We start from the raw sequence: 24405 nt of genomic DNA, 5'->3' as shown, positions 1-24405 counted from the left end.
CTCATCATCTCGGAGTGGCAGATACTCGGATGGACAAAGCGGCGCATCGAATAGGGAGAGGTCCAAATCCCTGCAAGATCGCAACAGGATCGAACGGATCAACCTCCACGGTCACGTTCACCAGGGAGGGATCCCATCCACAAATCTCCTTCGATTCATCTTTCCCCAAGGTGGAATAGGCCTCTTCACCACTGGGCGAAGGACAAGGAGACCGCAGATCGCCTACGACGATATCGAGACCAACCTCTTCCCCGCAAAGAACGGTCTCGTTCTAGGCACTCAAGTAAGAGACATTCTCGTCACAGAGAGCGTTCTAAAATGCGTTCAATCAGAAGATCTAGATCCAGGAGAACACGTAGCTCTTCAAGTTCTTCGAGAACACGATCTCACAGGGAGTACTCCCCGACCCTTACAAACAGCCCACGCTCGAGAGTATCTCCAACTGAAGATATTTTCTCGTTCCAAGATATCTTGGGCAGGGGAGCCCTGAAGCTGGGAGTACCTATGATAGCTCCACAAGTCAAAACGACTGTCATTTTTGAAACCCTGCAACACAGAACAGCACCCAAACCGTTGTTGCCGTTGGTTCCGGGTATAATGGAACCTGTGAACGAAGTCTTCCTCACTCCAGCAACGGTGAAGTCAGTTCCAGCGAGGATTCTCAAAAAGTATTGTCCTCCGGAGGAGGATCCTCTGTTCCTCAAGGCTGATCCCCCGCCAGATTCAGTAATCATTACGGCGGCTAGGAAATCCAATGCGGTAGCTTCCTCGTCTACGGTACCTCCAGATAAGGATAGCAAAGTGCAAGACTCATGGGGGAGAAGAGTTTGTAACACATCAGCCTCTTTCCTCAAAGTCTCCAATGCGGAAGCCCTGCTCGGCAGGTATGACGGGGCTCTGTGGGACTCACTTCAGAAATTTACTGCAAAACTTCCTCAGGAAGATAGAAAGGACTTCGAGGAGGTTCTGATGGAGGACGGTCAAGTCTCCAATCAGATTATAGGAGCGGCAGCAAAAGGGGCAACACTGGCTGCGCATGGCTATGTACATGGAGTCACAGCAAGGAGAACATCTTGGTTACGCCTCACAGCATTGAAACCAGAGGCTCAAGCCAGAATCCTAAACCTTCCTTTTTCAGGCACATCTCTTTTTGGAGCAAGTGCGGATGAGGAGATGCAACGGATGAAGACCGAGTTGGATACCCTCAAAGCCGTGGGACTTGAGAAGAAAAAGGAATTCAAGAAGAAATCCGTTCGAACAACAAAGGTTCTTCGAAGAAGAGGGTTCAAACCCCTCATTTGCAGAAAGGCCAGAACCAGCAGGGCCAACAAAAGTCACAGTACAAAGGCAAAGGCAATTCCAAGGGAAATGGAAATCAGCGCCAAGGCAACAACTTCAATAAATCTCAGCAGAAGCAATGAGTCTTCACTTCCCCCAGCGCCGTTACCCACTCCAGTGGGGGGAAGCATTGCGCATCACAGGACAGAGTGGCAGGCCATTACAAAAGATCAATGGGTGTTGTCTACGCTGCAGAATGGGTACTGTCTTCGTTTCCATCGTCTACCTCCACCCGTTTCCCCGATGTCAACACCAAGCCACCAGCTACAAAGGTTAAAGACGGAAGTAGCGACACTCCTCGAAAAAGAAGCCATCGAGAGAGTTCCGGTGTCCCAAAGGGGGAAAGGAGTGTACTCGAGGTATTTTCTGCTCAGAAAAAAGGGCCAAAAGGAAGAATACAGGCCCATTCCGGACTTGAGAACACTCGATCTGCATGTACGAAAAGAGAAGTTTCGCATGTTGGCGCTTCACCAAATATATCCACATCTCAGGAAGGGGGATTGGATGTGTTCGATGGACCTTCAAGATGCGTACTTCCATATACCAATACGGGCCGATCACAGGAGATTCCTTCGATTCCGGGTGGGGACCTCCCACTACCAGTTCAAAGTCCTTCCGTTTGGGTTGAAGTCGGCCCCTAGGGTGTTCACCAAGTGTGTCGCAGTGCTGGCGGCAGCTCTACGCCGCTGGGGAGTCTTCGTATACCCATACTTAGACGATTGGCTGTTGAAAGGTCCAACTCCAGGCAATGTAAGGAATCAATTCCAGACATGCATAGAACTTTGTCAGCGTCTAGGACTGCATGTCAACTACAGCAAGTCTGTCTCTCAGCCCACTCAGAAGATCCACTTCCTAGGAGCTCTGCTAGACTCCGAAGTAGGAAAAGTGTTTCCTTCGGAGGAGAGAGTTTTCGATAGCCCTCAAGTGCCAGCAAGTTCTTCTCCACAGGTCTCAGAAGGTGCGGAAGATAGCCTCGCTCTTGGGGTCGATGGCTTCCTGCATCTTTCTAGTACCGAACGCCAGACTTCGGATGCGTCCTCTTCAGCAGGATCTGGAGGACAAATGGGACCAACACTCAGATCGATGGGACGATCGGATCACTTTGTCGGAGGTAGCTCAATCTTCCCTCCAGTGGTGGACGAAGAGACAGAACATGCAGGTGGGAGTTCTCTTCCATCAACCTCCTCCAACACAAACGATCATCACGGATGCATCGTTACAAGGATGGGGGGCGCACATGGGTCCTCTACAAGTGCAGGGTCTGTGGTCTGCCAAAGAAAGCACTTATCACATCAACTTGCTGGAATTGAGAGCGGTTCACCTGGCTCTCAAAGCGTTCCTTCCCGCGCTTCAGGAGAAAATGGTTCTAGTACAGACGGACAACACCACCACGATGTACTATTTGAACAAGCAGGGAGGAACACGCTCAAGGACTCTGTCACTGGAAGCTCAGCGCATCTGGCATTGGCTTCTGGCTCGCAAGTTGTCTGTTCAGGCAGTCCACCTCCCAGGAGAGCAGAACGTGAGGGCGGACGCACTAGTCGGCACTTCGAAGACAAAGAAGACTGGGTTCTCAACGACGAAGTGCTAAACGACATTTTCCAGTCATGGGGTCATCCTTCCATAGATCTCTTCGCGGACGACGAAAACACCAAATGCCCAAACTTCGCCTCCAGGTTCTATCGACCAGGAACAAGAGGGAATGCTCTTTTAATCGACTGGTCAGGGCAGTTTGTGTACGCCTTTCCACCCCTTCCGCTGATCCCGAAGGTGGTGAGCAAGCTGAACCACTCGTGCACAACAATGATCCTGATTGCCCCCGACTGGCCGAGACAATGGTGGTACACGGATCTACGTCGCCTATCAGTGTCTCCTCACAAGAGGCTTCCATGCAGGCAGGACCTGTTGTCGAAGATGAACGGGAGGATTCACCATCCCAACCTTCCGTCACTGAACTTGGCAGCATGGCTCCTGAGGTAATTCAGTACGTCCATATAGGACTGCCACAGGACTGCATGTCCATTCTGAAAGAAGCACGACGTCCTTCCACAAGACATTCTTATGCATGCAAGTGGAAGAGATTCTATATGTGGTGCATGCAGAATGGTCACAATCCGGTAAAGAGTCAGGAAGAAGCAGTTCTCCCATACTTGTTGTACCTGACTAAAGCAGGTTTGAAGTTTAACTCCATTAAGGTGCATTTAGCCGCTATTACAGCTTATAGGCGATCACCTTCACAGACTTCTTTTTTTCAGCTTCCAGCAGTAAAAGATTTCCTGCAGGGTCTGAAAAAGGTGTACCCTCCTGTACGGCCTCCTGCTCCGCCCTGGGAGCTGAACCTAGTCCTATCGAAATTGATGGGCCCTCCTTTTGAGCCCATTCATAAAGCTACTTTACAGCATATTTCCTGGAAAGCGGCTTTTTTGGTAGCGATTACGTCAGCCCGTAGGGTGAGCGAAATTCAGGCTCTCTGTACTAAAGAACCGTATACAGTTTTTCATTTGAACAGAGTGGTGCTTAGAACGCATCCTACTTTTCTGCCGAAAGTGGTATCAGATTTTCATGTCAATCAGTCTATCTCTTTACCCACTTTCTTTCCTAATCCCTCTACTCCAGCTGAGAGGGCATTACACTCTTTGGACCTGAAAAGGGTTTTAAAGTTCTATCTGGACAGGTCCAAGTCTATTCGACATTCTGATCAATTGTTCGTTAACTACGGATCGATCAGAACTGGTCATGCAGCCTCGAAACGCTCTATCTCCAGGTGGATCGTTTCGTGTATCAAGTTTGCTTACCAATTGGCGCAGAGACCTTTAGGGGGTACTCCTAAGGCGCATTCTACTAGAGGTAGAGCAGCCACGGCGGCTTACCTGCATGATGTGCCCATGTCTGAGATTTGTAAAGCGGCGACCTGGAGGTCTGTCCATACATTTACCAGACATTACTGTCTAGATTCTGACACGAGGGAAGATACCCAGGTGGGCCAGGCCCTTTCTGAGGAATCTGTTTAACAGCTAAAGATTTGGCTGTTATGATTGGTTGGGTCATGTACCTGCAGGTGGTTAATGGGCTTGCTATTCTTTTCAGTGCTTATGACTATTGATGAGGATCCCCTGGAAGAGAAGGATAAGTTACTTACCTGTAATCCCAGGGGTATCCTCATCAAAGTCATAAGCAACCCACCCGCCTCCCCAGGTAAATGTGATTTGGTACTATTTCAATTTTGTAGTTTAGCCCTGTCTTCAGGGTTATTCAAAGAACAACTGACCTAACTGTCACCCCTGAGGCATGATGGGAAGCCTGGGGTCATGGCTGCCTTAAAGGCACAGTGCCAGTTTTTGGTGAAAATGGTTTCATTTTCTATGCTACTGTTTTGCAATGCAGCCTGAGGGCTAACAATGTCTATTTATAAGCAATGTTCAGGATTTATGAGTGGTTTGACTCATTAAAACACAAAGTTCAAGGGTTATTTGACCTAATGTGTTTTTTGTTTCCTTACTAATTGCAGTACATGTATATGTGTTTTCATTGTTTTAGCCTCAGTTTTGGAGCTGCATTGGTGTGAGAAAAATGATATATGTACATACATATATGTGGAGCGAGATATATGTGTTTTTACATATATATTTTTATATTGTTTCCGGGGTCCCGCACATGGGCGGGAATATTCAGTGCTTATGACTTTGATGAGGATACCCCTGGAAGAGAACTAGGATTACAGGTAAGTAACTTATCCTTATTTCAAATGTTTTCTGCATTTGCTTCACACTGTGTGTGTTACCTTGACTATTGTGTACTGTGTATACTGTGTATATATCTTCTGTCATTGGTCCGTCCGTGTGCCTCGAAGGCTCGGGAAAAAGGGCAGAACTGATGTCATCACGCCTGCGTGGGCTATTGTAGGCGTCGGTGACGTCAGCGGAGTCGCGAGCGATGCCGTGTCTCTATGACGTCCAAGTCCACGTCGGCGCGAAGCTACAAAAGAATTTCCGAATGTTGCTTACGCAAGGGGGATATTCACAAGGTGAGGAATCCACAGGCAGATACTGTATCTTCCAGAAAAAGCGTTACCGAAGGTAAGTAACTTGTTCTTCAGTTACTTTGCGTATGTTTTCTTACTCTGAGCTGGATCCTGGATTCAGCCCTGGTGCATCTCCTGTAAACAGTTGAAAGAAATTGTTTTTCAAACAGGCGATTTTTAAGGAATATTTGTAAGTTTCAAAAATCGACACTTTGAAGAATTTCTGGTAAAAACCAGGCAAGTTAACCTATGGGGTAAAATCAGGTTATCGGAAAATCAGTTGTAATTACTTTTAAGGGTCCGTGCTGGGCACAAAGATCCCGCACTGGGATCTCTCCTGGTAACAGGTGAGAAATTTCGTTTTCATTGATCGGATTTTTTTTGTGAATATTTCGAAGTTTCAAAACTCGACACTTAGAAGAATTTCCAAGTGAAAACCAGTCAATGTTACCCTATGGAGAAAATGTAAGCTATCGGCTTTCAGGTAAACACTTGACTGGCAGAGTTACGGTTGTGGTGCTAGACCCGGGGGTCTCCCAGGTTCAGGTAGGTACAGTAGTTACACCTTCAGCGGCACAGGGGCAGCCGGGTGCAGAGAAAGTAGGCCCAATGTTAGCCTATGGCGTGTAGGGGGTCTTCGGTTGGTGGCTGCTAGCAGGCAGGCCCCGCGGCTGTGGGAGCTGGCCTCCTGGTCACTTGCTCAGGCCAAGTGGGGCAGCAGGGTGCTTTTGGGCTGTCGGGCGTCCAATGGATTTCAATGGGAAAGCTGCAAGACGAACAAAGGCTGCAGGTTTGGGGACGGTGATTCTTCAGGTGCAACCACCACTTCGAGGGGTAAGTTGGGGAGCTGTAGGTTGGGTAGACACCCAAGAGTTGGGCACAAGGGCCGTGGAGCGCCGGGTGCAGGGGTGTCTTTAGGCGTTGTGAAATCTTATCCTCTGCTGGGCACGGTTGGGGGGGCCACTGGAGTTGAGGCTGCAGGGGTCGTCAGGACGGCCCAAATAGGCAGGCCATGGCCTGCCGACCCACAATACCTGGGGGTCGGCAGGAGAGAAAACTCCGCTCCGACACCGATGCTCAGATCCGAAACTATCAGGCCCATTAGACCACCTCTTGTAATGCTTCCCTCCTGTCTCTCGGCAGAGGAACCACAAATCGGTGAAGAAAACACCCCCACAGAGGGATGGAATGGAATGGAATGGAATGGAATGGAAATTGCACTTGTATAGCGCATAGCTACCCGGAGGCCTCGCAGCGCTTGTGAATGATTACTTAGTGCGGGCTTGGGGTAGATTAGCAGGTGTTAACAAACAGGTGCGTTTTCAGGGCCTTCCTGAAAGACATATGGTTGTTGTGTTCCCGGAGAGAGAGTGGGAGGGAGGTCCAAAGTCTCGCCGCCGTATGAGAGAAGGAGCGGCCTCCCCAGCGAGCTTTCTTGATTTTGGCAGATTTGGATCTCACCACAACGGTCCAGCAACAGCGGGCCACAGCACGAGGTCTACATGCCGCCACCCCTGCGACCAAGTCAGGAGCACGGTCGGAGCCAGAACCTCCTGTCAGGTGGTAGTGGACGAACGTTAAGTCCCGCCAACCAGTAAAGAGTCGGAGAGAGACTCCCCGTACTCATGGAAGACGCATCCCTGGCATCAAGGCATGGAGGTTCGCAGACTGAGGGGCTAAAGGCCCCTGGGGTGGTGGGCGGGAGAGGGAACCGAGAGGATTCTGAAACATCCCCGGTGGTCTCACCAGTGGTGGTTGAGCAGGAGGCGACCTAGCAGACGAGTAGGTATGAAAGTACTCAAAACTATGCAAAAGGACCAACGTCCCTCGCTTACACGTGGTGAGTAACCACAAACTCCCCATCAGAAGGGTTCCTCGACGCTGATCAACTGCTCTGCGTAGTGAGTGGAAGGTGCCGGGAACACAAAGTCCCCTCCTAGGAAGAGAGGTTCACCACGGAGCGAGGACTGGAACAAGACCCAGGTGTCCAGAGCCGGCAGTATTCTGCGGCTGTAACCCATGACGTCGACCTCACTACGACGTCACCATCACTAAGACAGTGACTGTCTCTACGACAACCAACACTCAGACGTCAAAATGTCACTACGCTGTCAAACACGGAGACGCCGAGTCATCCCTAATGGTGACGTCCGGACCCAACGGAAGAGAGCAGAGCCCAAGCGACCAATGCCCCAAAAGGAGCATCACCGCTCCATGACGTCGAGCCTCACCGCTCCATGACGTCGAGCCTCACCGCTCCATGACGTCGAGCCTCACCGCTCCATGACGTCGAGCCTCACTGTCCCATGACGTCGAGCCTCACTGTCCCATGACGTCGAGCATCCCTGCCCCATGACGTCGAGCATCCCTGCCCCATGACGTCGAGCATCCCTGCCCCATGAAGTCGAGCATCCCTGCCCCATGACGCCGAGCATCATTGCTCCGTGACTTCGAGCATCACTGCTCCGTGACGTCAAGCATCCCTGCTCCATGACGTCGAGGCACCCCATGACGTCGAGGCACCCCATGACGTCGAGGCACCCCATGACGTCGAGGCACCCCACGACGTCGAGGCACCCCACGACGTCGAGGCACCCCATGACGGCCCCGACGCAGACCGGAACCGCGTCATAGCTCAGACGTGCCTTTACTGGGGAGAACCCCAGAGATCACAGCATGGGACTCGGTAGAGGACCTACCCTCTCCTCACCAAGAGGCTGAGGATGCCTTCAAACTCCTCTGTTTGAAACCTGGAAGCCGAAGCCCCCTAGAAAAGAAGGTACAGAGAAGACAGGTGTCAAAAGACACAGGCAAGCACAGAGTACAAACCCTGTGAGCTTCAGCTTTGGCCTTCAGTTCAGCTGCAGACAAAGCACCTGTCAGACTAGAAATAGTCTAAAGACAAGAAGACTGCAGAAATTCTGCCAAAATAACACAGCAGAATGCAGATAAAGGCCAAAGACGTCGAGTGAAGCTACAAAAATCCAAAAATATCACAAAAATTGTATAGAAAAAACTCAAAAAAGAAGAGCTAATGCCCCAGGGTCCTGCTAGCAGGAGCCGGAAAAAAGAACTGAAGGTGAAAGGGACCTGCACTGCATTCTGGGATACTGTGAGGCTTCTGGAAAGTTCTCTTAAAGGCACAGTATCCTGTTTTGAGCCACATAATGGCAGCCTATGGGGCTTGTCTGTCCACTCCTTCCTCTCTATCATTCCAGAGGGTTTTTGCTGTTAAAGGCAAGGTTTTCTCTGTGGAAAACCCTGGACAGGCTGTGCTGTTGTGGTTTTTGGTGGAATGTCTAGTTGAAGTATTGGACAGTGTAGCCTGTGGATATAGGCTGCATTATCTGTCTTTTTAAATTCTCTTTTAAGTGTCTATGCAGGTCTGCATGTTTTGACAGCTTAAGAGATTATTTTTGATTGCTCCGGGGTCCGCGCACATGGGCGGGACTATTCACTAGATTATGACTATAACAGAGATACCCCTACTACAGAACTGGAGTTACAGGACAGAAACTACTCCTTCTTCGACTTCTTGTGAGGCTTCGCCTTACCTGACCCCGAGTTCGTTGACTTCGACCCCAAAGAACAATGGTGATGGTGATGGCTTCGCAACCAGTCCCTCGACCTCCCACGGAACCGGGACCTTGAACGGCACGGAACCGACTGCCGGACTTCAAGCAACTTTCGGGACCCCGCAGGCCTTGAAACCGGGCATCCCTACGGCACCAGGAGTCGATCGACTCGAAAAAAGACGAAAAGGCCTCGAAAAACTACGTCAAAACGTGACTGGGGATACCGCTCTCTCCAGATCTGCGCTTGCTGGCGCAGGAAAAGAAAGAACTGATGTCAGCGTGCATGGGCGGCGTCTAGCTGCCACAACGTCATCTTGGCGACCACAACGACTGACGCAGAGCCGCATAACTCCACCTTCCGACGCGCAGGGGTATGGCTGACAAACTTTCCGGATCCAGTCTGACGCCTGGGGGTAATTCTAAGGTAAGGAATCTCACTACTAATGTTTCTTACAGATCTATTGTTACCGAAGGTAAGTAACTTGTTGCACAAGCATTAACTATACAGGAACCGTACTTGCAAATCCACAAGGATAAGGTATTCTTAAAACCAACCCACATTTTTTACCAAAGGTGGTAACTAAGTATAACTTAAATCAAAACCGCATCCTACCAGTTTTCTTCAAAAATCCTAAAACTAAGGCAGAAAAAATCCTCCATACACTGGATGTAAGGAGAACACTACTGTACTATCTGCAAAAGGCAGAACATAAGGAAAACAAATCAGTTGTTTGATACTTACTCACATACCAACACAGGCTCAGCTGTCACGAAACAAACTATTGCAAGATTGATAGTACAAGCTATACAATTAAGTTATACCAATGCCAAAAATAAATAACAATACAACCAACAGCTCACTCCACTAGGCAGAAAGGAGCAATGCTAGCTTTTATGGCCAATGTACCCATCAATGCCATCTGCGAAGCAGCAAAATGGGCATCGCTGCACACGTTTACAAAACATTATTGTGTGGTTATACATATGAATAAGAAAGCTCAAATTGGACAAAAGGTGCTTCAATACTTGTTTGCTAAGTCTTCCTTCCACCACAGCCTCCCAACCACGGGAGAACCGCTACATAATCTGGTGAATCTGATGCACAGCATTTGAATCCAGAAAACGATTCACGCTGCAAAACAAAATGGTTACTTACTAGTAGTAGTAGTTTTGCAGCTTGAAGAGTTTTCTGGATTCACATGCGACGCGCCTGGCTTTCCCCTGGAAGGAACACAAATAGGTGGGGAAGCAAATTACAACATCAGTAACTCAAGAAAAGGACCATCACAAGGATTAGGGAACATAGAAACAGAAAAAAGAATCAGAAGATGGCCCAAACGCACGTTGACCTCCAGGATACTGTCTGACGTCACAAAGGGGACGTACCTAGCACCAAATGGTGGTCGACAGAACCAGGGGAAAAAAAAAAAAAACAGACTATTCTGGACCCAACCACTAGATGGCGGAATGATGCCCAGTATGTGAAGCCAGAAAACTCTTCATGCTGCAAAACTACTCCTACTGGTAAGTAACCATTTTGTTATTAATTGACAGAAATGAATGCTATCGATGTTATAATATCACTGCACAACTATCCAAAGACACAAGCAGAAATGGCCCGACACACTGGATGTCAGGAAGGCAGTTATGTATTACCTGAAAGTAACCAAACAAATGAGGAATTTGAGCCAATTCTTGAATTTGTTTTCTTCAGCAAGTAAGAGTATGCCAGTCACCAATGTGACTGTTGCAAGGTGGATAGTGCAAAAAATACAAACATTTTACTAGACAACAGGATTAATGCTAAGAGAGAAAATAAGAGCATATTCCACAAGTAACGAGGCAGCCACTGTAGTTTTAATCACCAGTGTGTCAATGAAGCCCTTTGCTATGAAACTTCATGCTCCTTCATACATACTTTCATAAGAAGCTGTTGTGTGTGTACATTCAAGTCAACGGGGAAGGGCAGGTGGGACAGACTGTACTAAAACACCTGTTCACAAACACATTCCTTTAAATCCAACATCCCAAAGAGGGAGAAAAGCTATACAGAATCCGTGCACAGTCAAGAAAAGATTCACACTGCATAAAGACGGGGTTACTTATCTGTAGTAGTTGTGAGATTGAATACTTTTATGGAATCACATATGTACATGTGAAAAGGCCTTTGGGGAGGAGCTACGCGGGCATCCAAGATGGTCGCGTGAGCAGAGAGCTCCCGAGACCCGCGCCGTCCTCCTTTATCTATCCTTCACCTATCCTGGTCATTTTGACGGGCTTTTGCAGCGCTATCATCGCTGATGCTACTGATCCTTTTCCGGTCGAAATCGGACCTTGGGGACCATTTTTCTGCAACTTGGAACTTTCTGGCCTGCCCGCGGGCGCGACCGGGGACTTGGCTGCCCACTGTGGCCGACCTGTAATTGAACAACAACGGCTGCCTGGCATCTGGCCCGCCGGAGGTGTATTGCTTTCACTTTCGGTTTCTTTCCCTTTGTTCCTGTCTCCTCCTACTCTGCCTCGCCTGCTGCCCTCTCGATCTGCATGATCCTCCGTTGGACTGGCAAGGGGGCCGCTACACCTCTGTCTCACTGGCGCATCGGAGTTTCGAGACTTTTCTACCTGCTCGTCACCTCCTCTGGCTAACCGGCCAACTCTGAATGCGAGATGGCGACGAAAGTGGAGGCCGAAAGACGCCGGAAGGCTGCGACCCGGGGGGGATCGATCCAGACGAACATGATCGAACGCTATACCCAGCCGAGAGGCTCCCCCGGGGCCGTATGCATGGGTGCTGAAGGACTTCAAACGGACACATCGTCTACGTCGGAAGTGTCGCTCCAAGACCTAATGGCTGCCATCACTGGACTCAAGGCCGACATGGGCCAACAATTCGAGGCCGTAGTGACCAAGATAGACACGGTGGCGGTGGATGTAACTCTGATTCGAGCCGACCTGGCCAAAACAAATGAGCGGGTGAAGGCACTGGATCTTAAAACGTCGAGCCTGGTGAACGACATGGCTGAGGCGCAATCCGAAATTAGCAATCTGCGCGCATCGCACGACTTACTGCTCAAGCGGATGGAGGACTATGATAACAGGGCCAGGCGGAACAACATACGCCTTGTCGGAGTTCCGGAAGGCGATGGTTCGGTAGCGACCGATCTTCTGGTCGAGGAACTAATAGTCGCCCAACTGGCTCCGGCAGGACTTAGTAAGTTCTTTGCCGTGGAGCGCGCCTATCGTTTCCCCGGAGGTCAAGTGAAGCCGGGGAACCCGCCGAGGCCTATCATCGCCAAGCTCTTTCATTACCGGGACAGGGATGCTATCCTCCAGGCCGCCCGTAAACATGGTCCCCTGAAGTATGACAATAACTCTGTCTCCATATATCCAGACTTCACTCCTCAAGTGCAGCGGCAAAGATCAGGTTTCCTCGGAGTGAAGCGTCGCCTAAGGGACCGGGGACTGAAATATGCCATGCTGTTTCCGGCCCGGCTCCGGATTGAATATCGGGAACGTGCCTATTTCTTTGATCAACCTGAACGTGCAGCCGACTGGTTGGACTCGTTGCCGGCAGATGACTTTGGGAGCGGAGGCCCTGGTGGTGCGGAAGGTGGTGCAGCGACCAAGGAGTAACAGATGCCCTGGAGGTTCCGATTGAGACTATGCAACGTACTGTACATATTGACTTATTCCCTAATGACTCTGCCCGTGGCGGTGTGGTAACGGGTGATTTCTCCCTTCCTCCTCGGGGGGTTCTTTGTGTAGAAGTATGGGGCGACAGGCACACTGCAGTTGGGGGTGGCTTTTTAGTCAGCAGGGGTGCAGGGAGGGGGGTGTTGTAACGGGTTTGGGTTCTGGGGTCGGTGTTTGGGGTCTGGTTTGTGTTTCGTTTAATTTGTTCTGTTCTTTGTTTCATGGTATTTCATATCTTGCAATGATTGTTTATAGTGGGTTCTGCTGGGGGGTGGGTGTGGAATGTTTTTGCCGTAATGGGGGGGGGGTGAAATGCGGATTCTTTCTTGGAACGTCAATGGTTTGGGTGACAGGATTAAGCGGGGCATTGTACTGCAATTCTTGAGGCGCCACGCCCCTGATGTTGTGTTCCTCCAGGAGACCCACTTGATTGGTAATGCTTGCAAGGCCCTAGACCGCCGGGGTTATCGACTGGTTGCACATGCGGGTTTCACCTCGGGTTCCCGGGGTGTGGGTATTATGGTAAAGTCTTCCCTTGCTCTTGCTATTGATGATGTTATCCTTGATGGGCGTGGGCGGTATGCTGCTGTTTCGGGGAGGTGGGAGGGTAAACAGGTCGTGTTTGTTGTTGCCTATATCCCCCCGGGACTGCAGGCTACCACTTATGCTGATTTAGGCAGGACTCTTCTTGGGCTGCCAGACGGCTTGTTGGTCTTGGGCGGGGACTTCAATTCTGTCATGTCCGGCGACTGCGACCGACTACCCCCTAGAGTATTGCCACAGTCCCAGATGTGGCTCAGTGAAATGGCTGACACTTTTGGCTTAGTAGATGTCTGGCGCTCACTACATCCCGCGCTCCAACAATACACTTTTCACTCTGGCGCGCACGGCAGCCTCTCCCGTATTGATTACTTTCTTATGTTAGCCTCCACTTTGTCCACTGTTCGTGAGATTCGACATCTCCCCCGGGGTATCTCGGACCACTCCCCCCTGCTGATCACGATTTCTGTGGGTGGTTTGCATGGTAACAGAGTTCCCCCGCTCCCTCCCTGGCATCTTAAAAACCCCCGGCTCCGTTCAGACCTGATTAAGGCAATAGATTGCTATTTTTCTGAGAATCTGGGCTCTGTCACTTCCCCCACTGTTCTCTGGGAGGCCTTCAAGACGGTTATTCGGGGTTCCGCCCTGTCACTCATTGCCACTGAGCGTAGGGTCAAGAGGGAGGCTGTTGTGGCTCTTGAAACTGAAATCACTGCGCTTGAAAGTGAGTTGGGTGGGAATGACACGCCTGCACTGTTGCATGAATTGGAATTGAAACAAGCAGATTATAAGGCCTGTGTCACGGATGCTGCTAAATTGATGCGGTCAAATCAACTTGGTCGACTGTATGATGTGGGTGACAAGGCTAGCAAGCTTCTTGCGTGGCTGGACAAGACTGAGCGTGCGAGTCGTGTTGTTCCCTCCATTGTTCGTGATTCTGGTGTGACTGTCTCGGATCCGGGTGAGGTTGTTGAGTGCTTTGTTGACCACTTTCGTATGGTTTATACGCCTGTTAGTGATCGAGATGAGGCCGACTCCAGGTTCCTCCTGCGTGACATTGCTCTGCCTACTGTGTCTGAGGCGGACTGCCTCGCTCTGGAAGCCTCCTTTACTGTCGACGAGATTGCCCTCGCAATCCGTTCCCTTCGCTCGGGTAAGGCAATGGGCCCTAACGGACTCCCCATTGAACTCTACAAACTTTGTCCTGACAAGATGGCCGCCCACCTGCGTCACATGTTTCTCGAGGCGGTTGAGGCTGGATGCCTCCCCCTTGAGCAGCGCCTTGCTACCATAGTGGTCATTTATAAGGATGGCAAACCTCGTGACCGTTGTGCCTCGTACCGCCCCATCTCCCTCCTTAATGCGGAACCCAAAATCCTTGCTAAGGTGCTGGCCAATCGGATGCTTGCGGTCATTTGTGATTTGATCCATCCGGATCAATCCGGTTTCATCCCTCACAGGAACACTGCTCTTAATTTGCGTAGGCTCCACAGTGTCCTCGCGAGAGCTTCTATTCTCGCCGAGCCAGCAGTGATCGCCTCCCTTGACGCCACGATGGCATTTGACACCATTGAATGGCCCTACCTATGGGCAGCCCTCGCCAAATTTGGCTTTGGCCCCAATTTCATCGCATGGGTCAAGCTTCTTTATGAACAGCCGCTAGCTCAGGTTGCTGTGAATGGGAGGTGCTCAGACCCCTTTCCTTTGGGCCGCGGCACACGACAAGGATGTCCCCTTTCTCCGCTTTTGTTCGCTTTGGCACTCGAACCTCTTGCCGCGTGGCTCCGGTGGGAACCCTCGATCAAAGGGATCCGATGGTCCCCTGACCTCGAGGATCGTGTCTCCTTGTATGCGGATGACATCCTCCTTTATCTTACTTCCCCTCAGAAGTCACTCAATGTCCTCTTCGACGTCCTCACGTCCTTCGGTAAGAACTCGGGACTGGTCATTAACTGGACCAAGTCCTGTGTCTACGCCATAGCTGGTACTCTACCGCCTCTCCCCCGCAGATTTCCCATTCTGGTAGCGACTGACGGTTTTAAGTATCTGGGGGTCCATGTATCCATGATCTCCTCGGTCCGCTATGAGCGGAACTTGTATGCTCCGCTCCGCAGACTGAAGCAGGATGTTCGGCGATGGCGCGATCTGCCCTTATCTCCATTGGGCCGGGCGGCGCTCTTTAAGATGATGTCGCTTCCCCGCTTCCTCTATGCCCTGCAAAATTTCTTTGACCCCGTTCCTGCCCGCTATTTCCATGAAGTCGAAAGTTTACAGCGGCAACTTATCTGGGATGGCCGTGCCCGCATTGCCTTATCTAAGCTCACGCTCTCCTGGTACGACGGAGGTATTGCGCTGCCGGATATTAGACGGTACTACTGGGCCTCGCACCTGAGCGCCATCAACCATGCGACATATTCTCCGGAGCCAGCCCCTGCCTTTGCTTTAGATAAACTGTTGTTGCCCGGCGGCAACTTTAATAGGGCGCTATACTCTAAGGCACCCTTTCGACTCCTTACGGGCCCAACGAAATGTGCAGTGCGGGCATGGCGAGATGCTACGGTGGCCACGGGCTGGGGTGGTAGACTGACACGTATGACGCCACTGTATGACTCGGAGCGACTGGGCAACCTGTGGAAGACGAAAGGGTTTGAGAAATGGGACATGATCGGGATTAGTACTGTGGGAGACCTTTGGACACGTGGCGCGGTTAAGTCCTTTGAATCACTAAAGCTGGAATACCGGCTCGATGATAGGGAGCACTTCCGGTATATGCAGGTGAGACATGCCTTGTCTTCGGTCTTCCCCTCCGGTACGGACGTTCCGCAGTCCTCCCCTCTGGAGGATCGAGTTCTAGATGGCCATGTCCCAGACAGTACCATCTCCTTAATTTATAAGAAGCTCATTCATAACAGAGCTGACCAGCTCGAGAAGCTCCGGGCTGCCTGGACTGCTGACGGACTTGAATTGGACGACGAGGACTGGCAGTCCGCTGTGTCCTCCCCTAAGGAGGTGGCTATTCCGGCACGACTTCGCTTTGTCCAATTGAAAATCCTTCATCGCGTGTATCTTACTGGAATGCGTCTGGTGCGAATGGGTCTGGTTGCTGACGGACGCTGTAAGCGTGGGTGTGGGATGGATGGTACTTTTCTTCATGTTTTGTGGGAATGTCCAGTGATTGTAGCGTATTGGTCGAGGGTGCATGATGTTATGAGTCGTGTCACGGGGGTCCCATTGCTTCCTGAGGCGCGTCGTTGTCTGTTGAATGTGTGGGAACCGACTGACTGCACTGCTGCCCAGACACTTTGGGTCACCCTAGGCAATATGATTGCGAAGAGGGATATCGCACAGCTCTGGGGCTCCCCGAGACCGCCAGTGCTCAGTGCCTGGAAAGAGAACATGGACTGGTCCATGTTTCGAGAGAAGACGGTATATGAAGCCCGGGGGCGCCCAGGGAAGTGGTCCAGAGTTTGGGCTCCCTGGAATACTTACCGTGGAGACATCTGTTCTCCTCCACTTGACTACGAAGTCCCTCTCCCCTCCTCTCCGTGATTTACGTTCCTCTCCTCTACTTACCACATGCTTTGCTCTCTTATGCGCGCCACCCCCCCCTCACCCTCGTTTTTTCTCCTACATCCATTCCCCCCCTCCCACCTCCAGCAACCCTTGCCACTATGATACCATGTGTTTGTTTGTTTGTGTTCATTTCGACAAAAACATAAAATTAAACCTTTCTTATCCTATTTGTATGATATTACGCTCTTGCCGATAATGTTGATGTGATAGATTGCTTCAGCAACGTACTGCCTCGTATTGCACTTTTTGCTCAGCCAGTTTTTGTCATAGCGGCCGGCCCTGCGGGGTTGTAGGCAGACGCTGTGTATTGTGCATTTGTAAATAAAGGTTTTAAAAAAAAAAAAAAAAAAAAAGAAAAGGCCTTTGGACTAGAATTGTGCTTCCACCACCCCAGTCATGTACCCTGGTTTGAGAGGGCAGTGGCAACTCTGAATGGGGGTAAATGTTGTAGTGTCTCCTGCTCTGATGATGACAAAAACAGCATGCAGTACCTCCAGTGCGGTTACATGATTGATAGACTTAATGAACACAGGGCTGTCCGAAAACATCCAAGGCCAAGAGTGTTGCAGTTTCCTAAAGCCTTGGAGTGCACCTGCACCAAAACACAAGTCATCCGCTCTCACTTTTTTGTAGGAATCCCCTTCTAAGTCAGCGAGCTCCTGCTAACAGGGTTGGTGACGAGAGTTGGAAATTCGGCGTATGCGTTCAGAAGAATCGTTCAGGACACGTCGTCCCAGCACTCGAGGTGTAACGCTATCATTGACGGAGGGTTGGTGAATTTTTTCTAAATAAGCACGGAGGATACAACATCTTAGTTTCCGAAAAATCCTATCTGGGAAGATTAGTGACCAGAACCACAGGAGCCCTTTCTCACGCCACAGACCTCCGGTCATTCCGGTCTACATTCTACTAAAGTTTCGAGAATTACCATAAAGGGGCTAGTAATTTTCTTGCCAGCATTGATAGCACCTTTGAGGTACATTGTTGTTCCCCTGAAGAAGAGATCGCATGATCTCGAAATGCATTGGGATTCACAGCAAGATTAAATTAATTGCATTGTGATTATATGAATTTGTTTATATTGTTAGGAATCTAATTTCTATGTTTCTTGGTGTAAAAATGAATTTTTTGGACCTCACATAAAACAAGTGAATAAATGAGAAAAATTTTAAATATTGTTGTTGAAAATTGATGTATAGCAACTTTATCCTAAAGGAGTAACATATAAACAGATACATAAAAAGGCGCTAATCCCACAGGTTAGCAATCCGCAGTGCAGGCTGGGTCAGTGATAATCTATCACCTATACCTTACACCTGCTAACAGAGTGACAGAACATAGTAGTACAAAAACAATTACAACATTGAACACTGATTGGAGGGGCTGGTCATGTGACATTGTGTCAGAAGGGACCACATTCACAGAGTGGTGATCCCCTCTCGGACACATTCACATTGACAGCACACTCATCCTTAAGAATTCATAAGATGAAAGCATGCCTTAAAATCAGGTGGATTTGTGGGAAGATAAGAGCTCCTGTGAGCAGAGCAAGAAACACATGGATGTTGGACACAGTGGAAACCACAACACTGATAGCAATCCGTGAGGGGATTGTGAGGGCACATTCCCTATAAGGACCAACTAGGTATTGGGTGGTACCCCTTATCTGTTTGTAGGATACACCTACTTAAAATGTGCAATAGCCTGGAAGTGCACAAAAAATAGTAATTATTTAAGACTAATAACTTTTAAAACCACCCCATGTGCATAGCTTAGTCAGATCTAATTTATTGTTGACTTGCTGACAGGATATCCTGTGTGTTTAACCTCATGCGCACTAGCGGAATTCCGCTCGCCCGCTGAGATTTTTTAAAACGCACTTTACGTGACGAGCTGGGCTCGTCATCAGCGTGCGAGGAGGCTACGCCTTGACGAGCCCAGCTCGTCATCAGCGTGGAAGGGGTTAAGCCTGTCCATATTGTGGGATAATGAGAGTATGGTGGTTGGTGTAAACCTGAATAGTGTAGTGTTCTTTTCCATTTTGTTTATTTTGTATTTTATGTACTTTTTCTTTATAATATTGTTCAAGGAGCTGATGTATATATGTCCATGAGCCTCATGATTTGGTCATAATGGTGTCAGGCAGCAAGGCTCCAAGATCTTGAGTTCTCTACCTGGCAGTCTGAAAAATCCATTGGTTACAAAGCTGCACTGCACGAATGAGCAGTGGTCCTATGTTAACCAATGTTGTACCACCTACTGCTATTCAAGTAAGCCAGAGGGTATGCCCTAGCTACCCAAGAGTGTCAAGTGAAGTTCCTTGCCTATCCAGTTTGGTCCTATAACAACAGTTTTAAACTGCAGTAGTCACAGAGTCTACTGTCCACTAAATCCTGCCTAATGTTGCCAAAAAAACCTGCACAGTAGCCTCCGAGATAAAACTGGATCCACACACTTGCAAAATGGATATTTGCGTCTTTAAGCAATTGAATTTCATGAGAAGACCCAAAAGTGGGTGGCTACTGTTTATGCTTCATTGTGCAAAGTTCGAATTTTGTTGCATTGCCCTATTGAGTTGACACTAGAAGGCTTATGTTTGCTGCGAGCATACTCCTCAGTTTGTGCTAGATGGATCTTTAGTGTATTGCCTGATTGCAGAGACTTAGACTCGTGGTGCCCTCATAGGAAGCGGACAAGTAGACACTTTACACTTTTCGCATTTGATTTACATTTTCTGTAGCAGATTTGCATGTTGCATGTGCAAGTTTACTATTTAATGCGTTGTTTTTTCTAATTCTTAGATGGCCACCTTGGGAGAAGCTCGTCTCAGGGAGATGGAAGCCTTACATGCTCTAAGAACACTAAATGAAGAGAAATTGCTGTCCAGTGAGGAGGACTTGGATTGGCGAGTGTGCATTTGTCAAGAAGCTCCAGCTTCTCCTATGATACAATGTGAACTCTGCAGGGGCTCATTCCACACGCATTGTGTTACCTTGCCCAGTGTGCAGCAGGGACAGAGAGTATGGCTGTGTCCTCAGTGTCATAGATCACAGAAGCCACCTTTAGAAAAGATTCTGCCTTTGCTCGCTTCCCTGCAGCGCATCCGCGTGCGACTACCTGAGGGGGATGCTCTGCGCTTCATGATCGAGCGCACTGTGAACTGGCAGCACAGAGCACAACACATGCTGTCTTCAGGGAACATTGCACTGTCACTGGACAGATGTGGCACAGGACAGTTGTACAACAGATGGCAAGCTACAGCAGGGCAGCTCCCAGAGACGAACAAGGTAAGAACAGTCCTTGTTTGCATATTAATCGGTCACCTGTTTAGTTTCTTTAGTTGCTATAGCTCCTACGGTCAGTAGCAGTAATCAGATCGAAGTGTGCACTAAAGCCCACTTGCATGTTATATTGCATTTGTATATAACGTACTACACCTGGCAAGTCGTTAAAGGGCATTCGGCAGATGGCATTCTACTTCGAAACCCTGAGTTCTGTAGTAGGGGATCTGTGTATAGTCATAATCTGTGAATAGTCCCACCAATGTGCGGGGACACCGGAGCAATCAAAATAGTCTCTTAAGTAGTCTTCTTCTGCAGTCCTGCATAGACACTTAAGAGAAAATAAAAGACAAATAATGCAGCCTGACATTAACAAGGCTACATTAGCCAGCACTTCATCCTGAAGTGAAAAGGATAGTCCGATAATACCATTACATTGTACAGAGTTTCACCACACATAGAGAAACTCCCCTCCACAAAAATCCTTTGCATGATAGAGAGGAAGGGTTGGACAGACAAGCCTCATAGGCTGTCATTATGTGTCTGGAAAAGGGATACCATGCCTTTAAGGAACCCTCCAAAGACCCTCGGTATCCCATGATGCACAGCCAAAAGCAAGTTACTTTCAGTTGTTTTTTCCAGCTCCTGCTAGCAGGACCCTGGAGCATTGAGCTCTACCTTTTTGGGTATATCTTCAATTTTTGGATATTTTCCTCTATCTTGTCAAAATGCCAGCTTTATTCGACAAGTGCCCTGAGTGTGGTAGGAAGAAGGCCAAGTCAGACCCCACAGGGTGTGTGTCTTCCTGCTACCCATGTACCTGACTCCTGTGATATTTGCCATTCTTTCTCCAAGAGGACCCTGCGTGACAGGTAGAAGATTCGTCTCCAAGGCCTGAAGCCGCAGAGACATCTAGAAGCAGGTGGGACCTCTGGGCATGGAAGGACTCAATCGTCAGCCTCTGCCTGTGCATCGGCCTCTGGGGGGCTCCACAGTCAAGAACAGGCCCGGAAACTGCACCGGTCCCGGTCGAAGTCGAGGACTTCGATGTCAGCGTCGAGAGGTATGACTACCATCTGTTCCCCGTCGACCCAGGGCTCTGGGTCGAAGCGACGTAGAGTGGTAGGACTTCGAGACTCGGACGAGGTCAACAGACCATCGTCGTCCTGCTTAGTCCCGAAGAGGCAGGCACTCACCGTCAAGGCGACACCGCCGTTTGCCTTCAATGTTGACACGAAGATCGGCGTCAAAGAGATGTAGATCGACGTCAAGAAGATAGACGTCAAGAAGATAGACGTCAAGAAGATAGACGTCAAGAAGATAGACGTCAAGAAGATAGACGTCAAGAAGATAGACGTCAAGAAGATAGACGTCAAGAAGATAGACGTCAAGAAGATAGACGTCAAGAAGATAGACGTCAAGAAGATAGACGTCAAGAAGATCGACGTCAAGAAGATCGACGTCAAGAAGATCGACGTCAAGAAGATCGACGTCGAGGAAGGAAAAGTCGATGTCGAAGAGCAAGTCCACTCCCCAGACGGGTTCTAGTGTGGTGAGCGTCTCTTGATCAGAGAGTTCCCGGTCGCGGCGGCGCTGGCGTTCCTCCTCAGGAGTGGCTACCTCCAGAGCATCCTCTACGAGTCCTGCTCGTAAAAAGAGGAGAGCACTTAAGGACCTACTTGCCCTCAAGGCCTAGGACACCTACTCCTCCACCTCAACAACTAACTCCTCCTCCTCCTCCACCGCCTCCTCCTCCTCTTCCACCTCAGCCTCTACAACCGAGGCCTTTGATACTGGCTCAGCCGCCTCTTCTTCCGCAACAGCCTGTGCTGGTGGGTCCGGCGAGACCCAGGAAACTGAGGTCACGATCACAGGGGAGGCATCGCTCTCACAGTGAGCGTAGATCTTCAACCAGGTCACGACATTGTTGTCGTAGAGAGAGGTCACGGTCCAGGCATACCAGATACACTGATTCTTCCAGTGACAGGAGGTATTCGCCTACTTTGTCTGACTCTCCTCCAATGAGGGTATCGTCAGTGGATGACATTGTGACGTTTCAAGACGTGCTGTTGAGGGGAGCAGCAAAGTTGGGGATAGCACAGACGGAGCCCACCCCTTCCACCTCTGTCATCTTTGAAATGATACAGCGTAAGCACTTGTCTCGCCCTTTGCTGCCTTTGGTGCCAGGGTTGGAGTAACCGGCCATGGAACTGTTCCTGACGCTGGCCTCGGTTTAAGTCTGCCCCATCCTGGCTTCAGAAGTAGTACAGGCCCCCTGATTCGAATCTGACGTTTCTGAGAACGGATCCTGCCCCGGATTCGGTTATTGTTACAGCGGCCAAGAAGCAACACTCTACTGCTCCTTAGTCAACGGTCCCTCTGGACAAGGAGAGCCGTCAAATGGATTCAGCAGGGAGAAAGGTCTGCAGTACCACAGCCACTTCTATGAAAGCTTCGAGTTCGACATCACTTCTGGGTAGGTATGACCGCTCACTGTGGGAGTTTCTGCAACAATTCATTGAACTCCTCCCGAGGGACAGAAGGGAAGATTTCCAGGAAATCTTGAATGAGGGATTGATGGTTTCTAACCAAGTCATCAGCGCGGCTGCGGATGCCTCTCTCCTGGCGGCTCATGGGTACTGCCATGGAGTGAACTTGAGACACCACTCCTGGTTGGGCCTTACCTCTCTTAAGCCGAAGGCGCAACAGCGAATTGCCAACTTGCCCTTTTCGTGCACTGCCCTCTTCGGGACTCATGCGGACGAGGAGATGGCCTGCATGATGGCAGAAGTTTAGACGCTGAAAGCTGTCGGTTTGGAGAAACCAAAGGACCAGCGGAAGTCTTTCCGCCGCTTCCAGAGGCGCTACTCCTCCCAACGATTCCAGCAAGGGCAGGGTCGCCAAGCTGGCCAACAGCAGCAACAACAACAACATCAGAGGCAGCCCTTCCAGAAGCACCAGAGGGGCAGAGGCGGTCAGCAGACCTCATCGGGGAATAAGGGCCCGGCTGGGTCAAAGCCCTGAGGGATTACTTCCCCCTCGTCTGTTACCCACTCCGGTGGGGGTAAGCATTCAGAATTACCTGGCAGAGTGGAGAAAAATTACTTAGGACAAGTGGGTGCTGAATATTGTTTACAATAGATAGTCTTTGTTTTGTCAGCCCTCTTCCAGCTATTCCACTGGTTTGCTCGCAATACCAGCTGCGCAAGCTCCAAGCGGAGGCCGATACCCTGTTCAGAAAAAGGGCAATAGAAGACGTCCCTCTGTCTCAAAGGAGAAAGGGTCTGTGCTCCAGGTTCTTTCTGGTGCGCAAGAAGGACAAGAACGAGTTTAGGCCCATTCTGGATTTGCGACAAGCAAACAAGTGGATCCGCAGGGAGAAGTTTTGCATGCTGTCCTTGCAGCAGATTTATCCTCAGCTGCATCGAGGAGACTGGCTTTGTGCAATAGATCTGCAGGATGCGTACTTCCATGTACCCATAGCACAGAAACATCGGAGGTTCCTACGCTTCCCTGTCGGCACCACCCACTATCAGTACACAGTACTTCCGTTTGGTCTGAAGTCTGCACCCAGGACTTTTTTGAAATGCATGGCAGTGGTGGCGGCGCACCTGAGAAAGAACAAAGTGTTTGTCTACCCGTACCTGGACGACTGGTTGATCAAAGCCTCCACCTTCCAGGAAGTGCAATTGCATTTCAACAGGACGGCTGTTCTGTTGAGTCAACTGGGTCTACACATCAACATGTCCAAGTCTGTTCCGACTCCTGTTCAGTGTCTGCAGTACTTGGGAGCCTCCATCGTATTAGATATAATATAATATACTAGCTAGGGGAGGGCGAGAATTAGGTTTTGTTAAACCCTATTCATTTTAGCATAAGACCATGCTTTCACTGTTTGTGTTCTATGGACTAGTGACTATGCTGATTACTTTGTTTCTTATAATATGTTTGCTTGTATTAGCTAAGATACTGCGTTTGAGAACACTGCATTAGTGAATAAACATTTCAAATATGCATGTGCCCTCTTTTACTCCTTGTTCTGGATTGAAATGATTGTATAACTAAAGAGTGTTCATGTGTTCCAAGTTACCTGATGTGTACTAAGTCCATGTTCTGGTTTGTCTAAGCATTGGGAGTTTATGATGACCAATGAGACACTGATTGCTAGTCTGGTAGGGGATTTTTGGGTACTAAGGTGAGTTTTGGCACATCCTAATTCACTGAGGTTCCAAGCCTCTATGCACAGTTCTGTCTGAGCATGGAATCCCTGCGACAGCATTTAGCTCAGTCTGGCCTTAATTTCTATTCTATTAAGGTTCACCTCGCAGCATTAACAGCGTACAGGAAATGCCTTCAAAAACACCCTTTTTCCAGATACCTGTCA

At 49.5% G+C, this 24405-nt stretch overlaps 1 protein-coding gene across 2 annotated transcripts in view; it reads left to right on the top strand.

Moving 5' to 3' along the window:
• Window positions 1–24405, top strand: part of KDM5B (lysine demethylase 5B) — an 856576-nt gene that overhangs the window by 702052 nt on the left and 130119 nt on the right. For both annotated transcript variants that reach the window (XM_086923073.1, XM_086923072.1), the window contains one exon: window positions 19542–20027. In XM_086923073.1, coding sequence (XP_086779199.1) covers window positions 19542–20027 — 486 coding nt within the window. The remainder of the gene's footprint in view (window positions 1–19541; window positions 20028–24405) is intronic.

Source organism: Lissotriton vulgaris, chromosome 5, assembly GCF_964263255.1.
Source record: "Lissotriton vulgaris chromosome 5, aLisVul1.2, whole genome shotgun sequence".
NCBI classification, from domain to species: domain Eukaryota; kingdom Metazoa; phylum Chordata; class Amphibia; order Caudata; family Salamandridae; genus Lissotriton; species Lissotriton vulgaris.
The sequence above is the reverse complement of the archived record's forward strand: the minus strand, read 5'-3'. Positions and strand labels throughout refer to the sequence as shown.